This window comes from Gigantopelta aegis, chromosome 8 (genome assembly GCF_016097555.1).
Source record: "Gigantopelta aegis isolate Gae_Host chromosome 8, Gae_host_genome, whole genome shotgun sequence".
Taxonomy (NCBI): Eukaryota; Metazoa; Mollusca; class Gastropoda; order Neomphalida; family Peltospiridae; genus Gigantopelta; species Gigantopelta aegis.
This window is the reverse complement of record NC_054706.1, coordinates 15,945,982-15,960,193: the sequence shown is the minus strand read 5'-3', so window position 1 is coordinate 15,960,193 and position 14,212 is coordinate 15,945,982. Positions and strand designations below refer to the sequence as shown.

Here is a 14,212-nt window from a genome sequence, read left to right as displayed (position 1 = left end):
AAGGATTTACTGTTATGTGCAGTAGACCATGAAAAGTAGGTCACAGTAACCTAGTAATTGTATGTGACACACCGCCATTGTCCCTACATGTGAAGTTTGATGATTCTGTATGCATCTCTATGCAAGATATGGTCCAGAGAAGGATTTACTGTTATATGCAGTAGACAGTGAAAAGTAGGTCACAGTGACCTAGTAATAGTACGCAACACACCACCATCTCAAGTTCCTCCTACATGTGAGATTTGATGGTTCTGTATGCATCTGTGTGCAAGATATGATCCGGACATGGTTTACTGTTATGTGCAATAGACTGTGAAATGTAGGTCACAATGACCTAGTAATAGTACGCAACACACCACCATTCCAAGTTCTTCTTACATGTGAGGTTTGATGGTCCTGTATGCATCTGTATGCAAGATATGGACCGGATAAGGATTTACCATTATGTGCAGTAGACTGTGCAAAGTAGGTCACAGTGACCTAGTAACAGGCATCGAAATAAGCATTATGTCTGGTAACCCATTTACAGGTTACCACAAAATATAGCCTGGTAACCTATAGGTTACCACAACTATATGAAAGTTAGAATTGAATTCCTGTTACTACTACTTTTAATGCAGACATTCTGAAATTGTATCGGTGCGTGCGAACATCGCAACGAAAAACGAAATCCGGAAGTAAATTTATTTAGTGGGCGCTGCTTAAACGTGGATTGCTGAAATTGCCTGCAATTGCACAAGTGCGCATAAACATCAGTGCAATTTCATACGAGAAAACAAAATGCAGGATGTTGCTTAAACGCGGAATGACTATAATTGCTTGCAATTGCACAAGTTCGTGTGGAACATCAATGCAATTCCTTACGAGATAATGAAACACAGAATTGTGGAATGCATTGCCAGGTTTACGTTCAGAAACGAAACTACCGTTCATTGAAATTTTTGCTATGAACTAAACACCGTTCTCGACTTTTCCTACATGTGGTAACTTCCTGGTAACCTGAACGACTGTTCTCGACTTATTTCGATGCCTGTAGTAATAGTACACAGTACACAACTTTTATACTAAGTTACACTAGAATAATACATATTAAATATAACAATTTTTATTAATATGTTACAGTGTTGATCATTATGGACCAAATTTACGAAGCCTGTTTTTCTTAAACACTGGTTTTTAAGCATAGCAAATGTATGTAGTTACATGCATGTAAGTCTAAAACAGTTTTTGTAAATTCTGCCCTATAACTATATATAAGAAACCAATTAAAACTGACTTTACCTTCCACTGTACATAGGTTGGGGTCAGGTTGTCCAAAGATGGAATGTTGTTAACCACAAAATGGAAGAATGGGTCAAAATGCTCCTTCAAGATGCCAACAGTGTTCTGTAGAATAATAAATAATGTTAAGATGATATTTGATAGAACCAAAATAGTTGTAGATGGTAACAAGAATCTGCCGAAAAAGTAAACAAGTCTAATTCACTAAACTCTCGCAACTTTGCGATCTCGCAGTGCAATGCTAAAAGACTTGCAAAGAGGATGCTTTGTTGTCTAGCAGAGCCTAAGAGACCTTTGTGAATTAGGCCCCATATGGTTGACCTATTGTTAGCTTTACAAAATTCTTTTATGATTTAATGGCTTCTAAAAAATACAGAGGCTTTTCATTATGATTGCTCAAATTCAAATCTGTGCAAACGCTGCTATATATATATACAGAACTTCACATACGTTGTTTTTGCTTTCTGTTTATTGCAGTCGAGTGGTATGTGAAGTTCTGTATTTATTACATATTTTTTTTTTTTTTTTACAAAAACTGTTTTTAATTTAATGTCATAACTACTTTCTTAAATCTATTAATCAATCCTCCTTTCATAGATTTACTTAATGTTAAGAATCATACTCTGCGGCAATCTTATGTAATGTTTTAAATACGACGTGACATAATTTGTAAATCAGATATGACATCAGTAATAAAAAGGCGCCAACTCCAGTAAAAATAAAAAGGGAAATCCCCATTTACAAGTTCCAGGTCCAGATCACACATATGAAATGAAAGGAAATGTTTCATTTTAACGACACACTCAACACATTTTATTTACGGGTATATGGCATCAGACATAGGGTTAAGAACCACACAGATATTGAGAGAGGAAACCCGCTGTCGCCATTTCATAGGCTACTCTTTTTGATTAGCAGCAAGGGATCTTTTATATGCACCATCTCACAGACAGGATAGTACATACTATGGCCTTTGTTACACCAGTTGTGGAGCACTGGTGGGAATGAGAAATAGCCCAGTGGGTCCACCGACAGGGATCGATCCTAGACCGATCGCACATCAAGTGAACGTTTTACCACTGGACTACGTCCCGCCCCAGATCACACATATGAGTGATATAAGATAAATTTATTACATGGTTTGAAAATGTCTTTATCACTATAATAGTAAGATTGAAAAGGTATGTAATAAATGCATTACCTTGACGGCCTGTACCCTGTCTGTGAGTGGCATGTTCTCCACCTCATCCATACACGTGGTTATCTTGTGGTACAGGTCTTTCCTGGCAACATCTCTCGTCTCAACCATTTCCTCAAGTTCTTTCTGAACAAACAAAACATTAACAAATCATTGTAATATTTCATAATTTATAAATCATCATTTCCTTAAATTATTTATGAACAAGCATTCTGAGAGTACAATCTAATTAAAATTAGCTCCACTATTACATGTGGATCTAACAGCAGCCAGTTGGAGCTCATGTCCACCAATCAAAACCGTACTTGCAGAATCATGCCAGTGATTTGAAAATAATTTGAAAATATTCCGAATTATCCTGAGGGTATATGACATGTTTCATCTGAATTACGAATGCCTTATTTAGACCAGTAGAACTAATTTTAATCAGATTACGTAGTCTCCAATGTCCAGGTAACATTTCGTCTGTAAATAATAATTTAAATATTGACCAATCACACTTCGCTTTTTATAACGTTATTTGGGGGCATACAAATTCTAAAAATATCGAGCGAGTCTATTTTAGTGGCCGCAGTACAGTGAACCATACTAATACGTACGGGATGGGTTATCAGTCTTCAATTTTACATTAAAAATTATTTATTTATTTATTAAAAAAAAAAAACTAAATCAGTCTTCAGTTTTACATTACAAATTATTTATTTTATAAAATAAAACATGTTTTAAGGCATTCGTAATTCACACGAAACATGTCGTATACCCTCAAGATAATTCGGAATGTTTTCAAATTATTTTTAAATCACTGGCATGATGCTGCAAGTAAGGTTTTGATTGGTGGACATGAGCTCCAACTGGCTGCTGTTAGATCCACATGTAATAGTGGAGCTAATTTTAATTAGATTGTCTGAGAGTACTGCTAAATTCAATGGACATATGTCTGTGAAAAAAAGGAGGAAAATAGCCATAAAGTTAAACGTGATTGTTAACAGTACATAATAACTCTATATATATCTAAAAAATTTCCATCTCAAAATCTTCAGGCAGTGCGAAAGCCATGCAGAAAATTATATGTGGGACAAACAGACCAACCGACAGACACAGGACAGAGATGAAACCTAGAGTACCCTCCAATTGACCAGTGGGGAACTAATAACTTCTTGTGAAATCAGTTAAGCTACAAATATGTTAAACATGGCGGCGTATCCCCCACAATGTTAAACGTACCAAATCTTTACACATACAGATCTCTTTCATGGCTGCACGGTAGACTGACAGAGCTGACAAAACGGCCGGCAGAGATTTGACAGAGGTGTTGGTGATTCGCTCAGCACTCTTACACAGGTCAATCCCATCATCAAGAGGGGACCCATCTGCTGGAAACTGGTGTCTGAAAAACCAGAAATATATTCTGAGAGTACTGCCCAACAAATTTTCATACAAGTTTAAGGGTCATAACTCTGTGACAAATGGGTAAATCACCATAAGTTATATCTTGATCCGTAACAGTACATGGTAAAGTTATACACTAAATTTCAGCTGAGTATCTCGAGGCATTGTGAAATAAAGTCTGGTAACTCACTACCGCCATTCCATCGACTTACTCTTTTCGATTAATAGCTAGGGATCTTTTACGTGTACCATCCCAAACATGATAGTACACAGACCTGTTTACATCAGTTGCTTTGTACCAGTAGTTTCACTTAGTCCTGTCAGTTTCTTGTCGGTAGTGATACATGTAGGTGCACAGGCATAGGAAGGTGCTAAAAGATGTGTGTGTGGGGGGCACACACACACACACACTTATATATACTTTAAAGGATCAAAATTATACTATTACACATTAACATATTCAGACGTACCAAATACCGCTATGGCAAAATTGTTTTAGTACTGATCTTATCTGGCCCATTATTTATTTGAAACCATTTCTCACCACACAAGAAGTAAAATTAAGATGGTTCCAATATAGGATATTACACAGAATACTAACAACAAATATTTTTGCCTTCAAGCTAAAACTTATTGATACTGAAACATGTACCTTTTGTAATGTAAATAAAGAAACAATAGAATATCTTTTTTGGGAATGTAACTTTGTTCAAAGTTTTGGAATTCATTTTTAAACTGGTTATCGAAGTACTGTAATCATTTATGTAACATAAAACTGTCTCTCGGACTAGTCATATTTTGATTTAAAGACAACATTAACACAGATAATATTTTTGATCTCTTGCTACTTCTAGCCAAGTATTTCATATATAAATGTAAAGTGCAAAAGGTTAAGTTAAATATCATTCATTTTAAAAAAGAAATTAAACAAAGATACTCTATAGAAAAACATTTATATTTTAGTAAGAATAGTCATAACAATTTTTTTACCAAGTGGTCACTGTATCATTCATTAGTTGAAAATATTTAATATAATAATTTTTGTACTATTATTATTATTATTATTATTATTATTATTATTTAAATCCTCGTCTCCAGCAACAGATGTAATATATAGTAATTTAATAACACATCTACTTCCCGCAGTATCACAGAACATTAACAAACTATAATACAACTGATAGGAAACTAATCACATGTATACATTTGTTATCAAGCTATGTTGTGTGCTGGTGTATGTGTATGTATGTGCATGTATGCTTTTTTAATGTTAAAACTGTCTTGCTGTCCTGTTTTACTTCATCTCTCTCTCTCTCTCTCTCTCTCTCTCTCTCTCTCTCTCTCTCTCTCTCTCTCTCTCTCTCTCTCTCTCTCTCTCTCTCTCTCTCTCTCTCTCTCTCTGCTTTCTCTGCTTTCTCACTTCTGTCTCTCCCTCCCTCCCTCTTTCTATGGAAAAATGTACAATCAATCTGAACATATTTAGTCTAACAATACTCATTATGTATTATATATATATTTAATGTTACTTATGTTCAACATTATCTGTAACATAGTGATTCAGGGCCCCATCCCTGACACTATCGACATTTCTGGGCTAATAAATTATAAAAAAATAATAATAATAAAAAATAAAAAAAATACTTTAAATCATAATTTATTTATGGTTTTTAAAAAGTACCTACTGACAAAATTACATAAATCATATAAACATGTTTCATTTTCATTAATAATTATTTTAAACTCATTAGTGACATGTGCGCCACATTTTGGTGGAGTGTCAGTTTCTGAAAGAAACGTGAAAAGATTTATTTGGACAAAGAAATGTGATGGAATCATTTCGATTCCATCCAGAAATTATTTTACAATTTTTACATGACACTGAGTTTTATTCTAAATTTTAATTATATCTATCTGTGATATTTGTATTTTTACACAGTCCTTTACACTGTGTTTTTACTGACCTGTTGAATTTTTATATTGATGTTGATCCTCACATTGGGTTGCATTAACCATAGTTTGATACCCAATAGCCGATGTATTTTTCGTGCTGGGGTGTCGTTAAACATTCATTCATTCATTCATTAGTGACATGTGTTTCAAATGCAAAATTTACCAAAATTATACCCGTTACCTTGAGTAACTAAATGTCGAACACATTATTCATTGATAGCACAAAAAGAACATCTGGAAGTGGACTCTTGTTACCACCTTTGTTGACTTGCCGTGACATGTATATTGAGTCTGAGACTTCATTGGATATCAAAAGAATGTGTTAACTACAAGTTCGATTCTCAACTTTTGTCTCGCTGCACAGAAGCCTTAGAAGTATATGTACTTGTTTTGTTGGAAGGCACTGGTTACAGCTATCTAATGTATTATTTATCTTTCACGGTAGTTTCGAACTCACAAACATCCGAAACAAGCTACATATTTTATCCCACCAATCACAAGTTGTGTTCATTTGTGTCCACGCCTTCTCACTGCAATATATATGTTAACAGCTGACCAATGGCGGTCGACTATCTATTACTGTTGCGTGATGGATATAGTTTGGAACCAGATGTCAAACACGATTATTTATAAATATATTTTCCAAATAATTATTATAAAATGTTACTATCTCTGCAAATGGGGTGGCTAAAAGGAAACAAAGGACATCATCTTTATAATGATAATAACACACAAACCTAAGATTTTTAACCTTGGCAGCCAGGACAAGTGCCGTACTTATGTGATCTGCTAAGGAACCTTGTGCAAGCTTTGCCGACATGCCAGACAATTCATTTTGTAATGCCTAAAAAAAAAGGAATAAAGTATGTTGAGAACCCACTGTCACACACATGGTATTAAACAGTGTATTATATATGTATAGCAGATAGTGGGTGTCATACATTGATATTAATATATATTCACAGAAAAAAGTTGCATTGCATAAGGTACCTCTTCAATGGCAATGATGGAAATAAAATTGTTTTCAAGAAATTATTTGTAATTCGTAATCATTACTTAACAATTTTTAAAAGAAAGTTGCTGTGATTGTATTGCATGCATAATATATATCCTTTAATGACAATGAACGAAAATCAAATTGTTTTCAAAAAATTATTTGTCATTACGTAACAATTAGCAAAATTTACATTTGGTTTGAGACTACTCTATTTGATGCCCTTGTACCACTATGGTTTCAGGCATGTCCATCTCAGGCCCGGCCTCTGGATAGCCAGCGGTCTGGTCAGGGACAGAAGGTTTGGTATAGTGCAATGATTTGAAAAGAAAACAATGTGCTCTTTTTGGAAAGCTACATTAATTAATAGAGATTATGTTCTATATGTTAACCGTAACCTAATCGACTTGGCTTATGAGTAACACATTATTTTCTATTACTATTGCGAGGTAATATTGACAAGAGTTAACTACATTTATTATGGGGATAATATTTACAGTTACACAACTTTAAATTCATGTGAACTGTCAACATGGTGAACCATTACATTCGAAAAGTAAAAGTTACAAATTTCAGGATCATCAGTATTTTATTCTCTATGCAAATATAAATTGAGTAATTAACAACTGGTTACATATAGTCCATCCCATCCTGTTAAAAAAAAAAAAAAAATTGTAAATAATTTCAGTAAGAATGACGTAAGAAGAAAAGTAAAAGTGTTTTGGAAATAAATAAAAAATACTATTTTTGTGTGCAATTAAGAAAACAATCGGCTTAGTAAATTCCATGTTATGAAAAAGATGTTCCCTGTGGTGAAAATCATGTGAAATAAGTTCCAGTTACCTAAGATTTTGAAAACGTATTTTAATTTATCCTGCAACCACTGTTTCTATTGACTGTTTATGATGATCGATTGAAGCAAAAAGTCTTAAATGTATACTAGCAGATTATGACTTTTGACGTCAAATACATGGCTACATTACAAAATGGCTTATTTGACCTCTAGTTCATTGTACAATGTAGATGAAATAAAAGAAATAACACCTTTTCACTTTAATTTTTATAGACTGCAAGATAAAAATAGTAACTAGTTAACAACGTATGATATTGGCTTTATTCTTTACAGGCCGAATGGGAAATTCTACTCGGCAAGACTAGCAGAATTTCCCATTCTTACCATCACAGGATAAAGCCGATATGCTGCATCATTAACTAGTCATTCTCTGTTTAAAATGGTGTTTTGGAACCAATAGTACAGCACTCAAAGAGGAATCGTTTCATTTAGTGGAGAGTTCAAGTGTTTCCCTCATCTCAACATTTGTCAAGTGCATTTATTCATTAATCCATTCCAGCAAGTGCACCATGACTGGTATATCAAAGGCTGTGGTATGTGCTATCCTGTTTGTGGGATGATGCATATAAAAAGATTCCTTGCTACCGATTGAAAAATTATGTGGGTTTCCTCTCCAAGACTATATGTCAAAATTACTACATTTGACAACCAATAGCTATGTCTGTGGGATGGTGCATATAAAAGATCCCTTGCTGCTAATCGAAAAGAGTTGCCATTGAAGTGGCGACAGCGGGTTTCCTCTCAATATCTGTGTGGTCCTTAGCCATATAACCGTAAATAAAATGTGTTGATGTTACTGATTTTAAAATGTGTATCTATTTCTATCTGTATATACTATGAAGAGATTTCACTCTTGCAATCTTGATGTATGTTTTTATATTTTATTTGTTACATGTATATAACATTCTAATATTACTAGCTAAGCGAAATATAGATCTGTTTTGTTCGGTTCTTTATGGCAAGTTTTAACCTATCATCAAATGTTTGACATCCAATAGCAAATGATTAATTAATCAATGTGTTCTAGTGGTGTTGTTAAACAAAACAAACTTTAACCTACCATCATTTTGCCTTTGATGTTGGCCAGTTCAGCTGACAAGTGTTCCTTTTCTGCCGTGATGCGGTCTAACTGCCGCTTCTGTTTCTTATCGACCATCATAGGCTGCTGCATCTTGTTGCTGACAAAAAAACCCAATCAATAACAGTTACATACATGAATGGAAGGAAGGAAGTTTTATTTAATGACACATTTTAATCAGGGTTATATGGCATCAGACATATATATATATATATGAATGATACATATATAATGACTATAAAAAAACATCATGGATTTAAATCTCCAGAATACTGTGATGATATTCAGTTGAAAAATTAGCAGGAAATATATAATAGCAAAAAGCAAATATAGCAACAGAAGAATATATAATACAGATTATCCTGAACTCCACTGAAAAGGCAACACCCAATTTTTAGTTCCCAATTTTAAGGTTGCTATAAAACACACAATATGACATGGCCCTTGTATACAACTATTGTCTCCCAGAATATAAAAGAACTACTTTTACCTTCTCATAACCTTTTTACAACTCATGTTTCTTCTGTTTAAGTACAGTCAGACCTCGTTACAACGACCACATTCGTCCCTGTGTCACTTTGTCATTATATCGAAATTGTTGTTATATCGATTTATTAATCATCGGCTATTGGGTGTCAATAGTAGCAAATGGGTATTTATATGCACTATCCCACAGACAGGATAACACATACAAAGGCATTTAATATACCAATTGTGCTACACTGGCTGGAATGAGAAACAGCCCAATGGTCCCACCGACGGGGATGGATCACAGACCATCATTAAATCCTAAGTATATTATTATTAATCAAAGTGCATTCACAGTCAATCTAATCGATTAGTACCTACTTCGTTTACAAAATGTCATAAAACTAATAGACTTGATTGTTCGAAGTTAATTCTTTAATTGAATGACTAAAGGCTTATGTTCAAAAGCAATACACGTCTACATACAGGGCTAGAAATGAAAAAAAAATTCTACATGCACCAGGTGTATGCTGAAAAAAATGTTACATGCACCATTAAAATTCTGCATGCACCAAAAATAAGGTAAATCCTGTTAACAATGAGGAAAATACTATTTTAATTACCTTGATTACAGTGTTGATTTTTTTTTATACGAAGCTATTCGGAATTATTCTGCAATACCTATATTTATTTATTAACAGTACCGGAATGTTATACAACTGCGTTTATTACTGATTCTTGATCAAATTTGAACATTTCACCCAACGTAAACGCCTTACAGAAATCTATAATAGGCCTATTACAAAAACGTACGAATATTTGTGTTTAGTATTAAGCAAGTTATCAACTTTTTCAACTCGATAAGATCTGTTGGTATAATATAAATTAGCCTACGGAATTCGACGAGAAGTTGCGACTGAAATAATCACTGGCTGACTTCGAGTCAACTACGCGAGTAACGCACCTGCACGTTCGCAATCATCTGATCAAGTACCCATATCTGAGGTCGAAAATGTTCAAGGCAGTTACGGTACATTGTATTGATCACAGATCTGGCGGAGTTCAATTTGTCAGTGACGATAACTGTGTAATTCGCGTGGATACCCCAAAGTCAGTCTCGACCACCTTCCCTAATACCGTTCACGGAATATATCCGAGATATTGCCGGCAATTTTCGCAAATATATTTCACGGAAATGACCGAACAACCATTGTTGTAAGTAGGATTATGGGATACAAAATGGATGCGCCCATAAGATAAAAGTTAGAGTTTTTATGTGGCGAACAGATTACGAAATGCAAACGCAAAATTCAACAACTTGAGTCTGAATCTGGTAGACAACAGGCTACTAGTATACGCAATACACAGTACTTGAAAAATATTAGCATGCACAGCGTGCACCCAGTTTTAAAAGTTACATGCACACGCAAAAATCAGCATGCACCAGTGCATGTACTAACACTGCATTTCGAGCCCTGACATAGTTAGCCGACATTGGAAACTCAGACATCATGTGACACTGTCAGCTCGCAACGAGATCAAGGATGCCAAAATGGCTGTGTGTACTGCCAACGTACTACGGCATCTGTGATTATGTAATGTCATTGTAAAGAGGTGGTTTTAGACGTTGGGTGCACGTTTGTTCCTAATTTGCTGTCGGTGTCGGAAGGTGTGAATTCCATTGTAATGAACAGAATAACATTAGTGTACATTCGTTCCCGACAATTTGTGGTTGGATGGTGTAAATGTCATAGTAACAATGGTCATTGTAACGAGGTCTGACTATATCTTTTCCTATAAGTCAAATGTTTTTCATCAAAATATTATTTTATAACCTGGGGGATCGACTGATAAAGGGGTCAGAAAATTACACTAAAAAAATTAGAATTTTTGGGAATGTATTGCAAATTTTTATTGTTGAATTATCCCAATATTTATACTAAAATGAGTTAATTTGCCAATTTAATTTTTATAACTTTAATTTTTTGGCATTAGATCAGTTTTGGTTATAAAATGTGACATGAAAAGACGAACTGATCTCACATGCTAAGACACCAGTCCACTTAATTAAAATAACAAATTATTACTTTCCAATGAAATTCTCACAGCATGAAAACCAGCACTAAAAAAACAATTAAGAAACAAAAATACTTAAAAAGTAATTTGCTAGTAAGCAAAATGAAATTATATATTTATAATACTATACTGAAAAAAAATTCAATATTTGCATTACTTTTGTTGTTCACTATACATTTTACCTGACCCACATTAGGAAAAGGATATCAAAAGAAGATGACCAATGGAAAGCAAATCAAGCTAAATCATTTATTTTAAATGGTTCAACAATAAAAATATCCTTCAGACTATGTTTACAAAATATAAATTGATAACTGAAGAGTTGATTTCCAAAACAATATATGCCAATTTGCAAATATTGGAGTTACCAATGAAGGCAGGCTGTGAATTTAGCATGATACCGTGCTTCAGTGAATCCCATAAGTGTAAGATTATTAGCGAGAACCCCAAAATATTTATATTAAATCATGTTTACGATTCTGTTGGAATCATAAAGATAATCCCCAAATTCAATGACTGAAAGGTATATTTACATTAGTACTCTCCAATAATGACAATAGTTCCCATCGAAATGCAATCAGTGCCAATTGAACAGGATCTTAAAATTGTGCTCCGTCATTTTACAGAAAAATTATATTTTTTCTGCAAATGAAGTAAATTAATATTATCGCCTTTTGGAAAGGAACCCTTCAATTATTCATTGCCATGGTTACTATACGTAGCTTTTTCAAAGCATAGCAGTCAGCGAGAGAAAAGGCCCGTGCCAGCAGCAGGAGGGACAGACAAGTGGCGAGTGAGGGCAAAGGTCAGAGAAAAGTTCTACCTGTTAACTTTGACAATTAGATTAGAGCTGCCATCATAAACATGCCTTGTTCCCTCGAAGTCCTTCTTGAAACTGTTGAAGTCTTTACCACCTGCCATGCCGTAAGGAGAGGCATCACCTGCTGCTCCTCTGTCACCTGCTAAAAAAAGTCCACAATATTTTAAAAACCCACTCTCCATTGGCATACTTTATAATACTGCTGTTATATTATGGGGGGGGGGGGGGGGGGGGGGGAGGAGGAATCTAAATATTGATGTAAGCCTAGTGCCTGGTAACTCATGTACGTTTGTTTCATTGCAAAAATATTCTTTAAATGCTACGCCATATGACAATATGATAATAGTTTCTCATACAAGAACTATCAGCTATTCTCAATCCAAGGCACTTGTATCATATGGCATGGCGTTAAGAAATGGGCATACAAAAAAAAAAAACAAGAGTCCGGTGAGGTATATGATGCATTCATCAAAAGTAGGTCACAGTAACCTAGTTATGGTACATGACACACCTCCATCTCAAGTTCTACTTGCATGCAAAATTTGATGATCCCATATGAATTGATAAGGAAGATGTGGCCTGGATAAGGATTTTCTTTAATGTGCAGCAATGCATGAAAAGTAGGTCATGGTGACCTAGTTATGGTATGCAAAACACCACAATCCCAAGTTGTAATTGCAGGCAAGGTTTAATGATCCCATATGAACTGATAAGGAATGAACTTATAAGGAAGATATGGCCTGGATAAGAATTTCCTTCGTTGTGCAGCAATGTAAGAAAAGTATGTACATACAGGTGGATCAAGTTAAACGTTTGTTTTGTTTAACAACACCACTAAAGCACATTGTTTATTAATCATCGGCTATTGGATGTCAAACATATGGTCATTTCAACACAGTTACAGAGAGGCTTCGGTGGCATTGTGGTTAGGCCATCGGTCTACAGGCTGGTATGTACTGGGTTCGGATCCCAGTCGAGGCATGGGATTATTAATCCAGATACCGACTCCAAACCCTGAGTGAGTGCTCCACAAGGCTCCAACCAGTGATCCATAACTGGTTCAACAAAGGCCATGGTTTGTGCTATCCTGCCTGTGGGAAGCGAAAATAAAAGATCCCTTGCTGCTAATTGGAAGTGTAGCCCATGTAGTGGCGACAGCAGGTTTCCTCTCAAAATCTGTGTGGTCCTTAACCATATGTCTGACGCCATATAACCGTAAATAAAATGTGTTGAGTGCATCGTTAAATAAAACATTTCTTTCTTTCAGTCATAGAGAGAAAACCTACTATATTTTTCCATTAGTAGCAAGGGATCTTTTATAGCACCATCCCACAGACAGGACAGCACATACCACTGCATTTGTGCACCAGTCGTCAGACTCAACTGGTTTCATGTTAAGTTTATGCATTCAGACTCACCTGGTTTCATGTTAAGTTTTACGTATTCACTCACCTGGTTTCATGTTAAGTTTTACGTATTCAGACTCACCTGGTTTCATGTTAAGTTTTATGTATTCAGACTCACCTGGTTTTATGTTAAGTTTATGCATTCAGACTCACCTGGTTTCATGTTAAGTTTACGTATTCAGACTCACCTGGTTTCATGTTAAGTTTATGCATTCAGACCCACCTGGTTTCATGTTAAGTTTACGCATTCAGACTCACCTGGTTTCATGTTAAGAGGACGCATGGTAACCAGGCCTTCAGAAAGAAGCTTCTCACTGATGCTTTCTTGACCATCAAATAACTCTGCATAGAATCCGGTCTTATCCTTTAGTGCATGCTTGATGACACAGGTTAGACAATTGTCTGCAGTAATAGCTTTCAAATATTCAATAGTCTGTAATCAAAGAGAGAGGACAATTAGGAAGAAACAGGAATTCTGCCGAAATGTTTTAGCTACATGTGCTATAAACCGATTTGGTAAGCTGCATCTATGGAAGTTCATCTCAATGTATGTTAAAATTTTAAAGTGAAACTGCTTTAAAGTTTGTTTTGTTTAACGACACCACTAGAGCACATTGATTATTAATCATCGGCTATTGGATGTCAAACATTTTTCCATTAGTAGTATGGGATCTTTTATATGCACCATTCCACAGACAG

The 14,212-nt window shown here is 35.0% G+C and overlaps 1 protein-coding gene across 1 annotated transcript in view; it reads right to left on the bottom strand.

Annotated features, from left to right (window-relative positions):
• Positions 1-14,212, bottom strand: part of LOC121380041 (serine/threonine-protein kinase 31-like) — a 41,691-nt gene that overhangs the window by 19,999 nt on the left and 7,480 nt on the right. The window contains exons 5-11 of the mRNA XM_041508769.1: positions 13,772-13,946; positions 12,111-12,249; positions 8,726-8,843; positions 6,556-6,662; positions 3,704-3,866; positions 2,483-2,605; positions 1,282-1,386 (exon numbers count right to left, since the gene is read on the bottom strand). Of these exons, the coding sequence (XP_041364703.1) occupies positions 1,282-1,386; positions 2,483-2,605; positions 3,704-3,866; positions 6,556-6,662; positions 8,726-8,843; positions 12,111-12,249; positions 13,772-13,946 (930 nt within the window). The remainder of the gene's footprint in view (positions 1-1,281; positions 1,387-2,482; positions 2,606-3,703; positions 3,867-6,555; positions 6,663-8,725; positions 8,844-12,110; positions 12,250-13,771; positions 13,947-14,212) is intronic.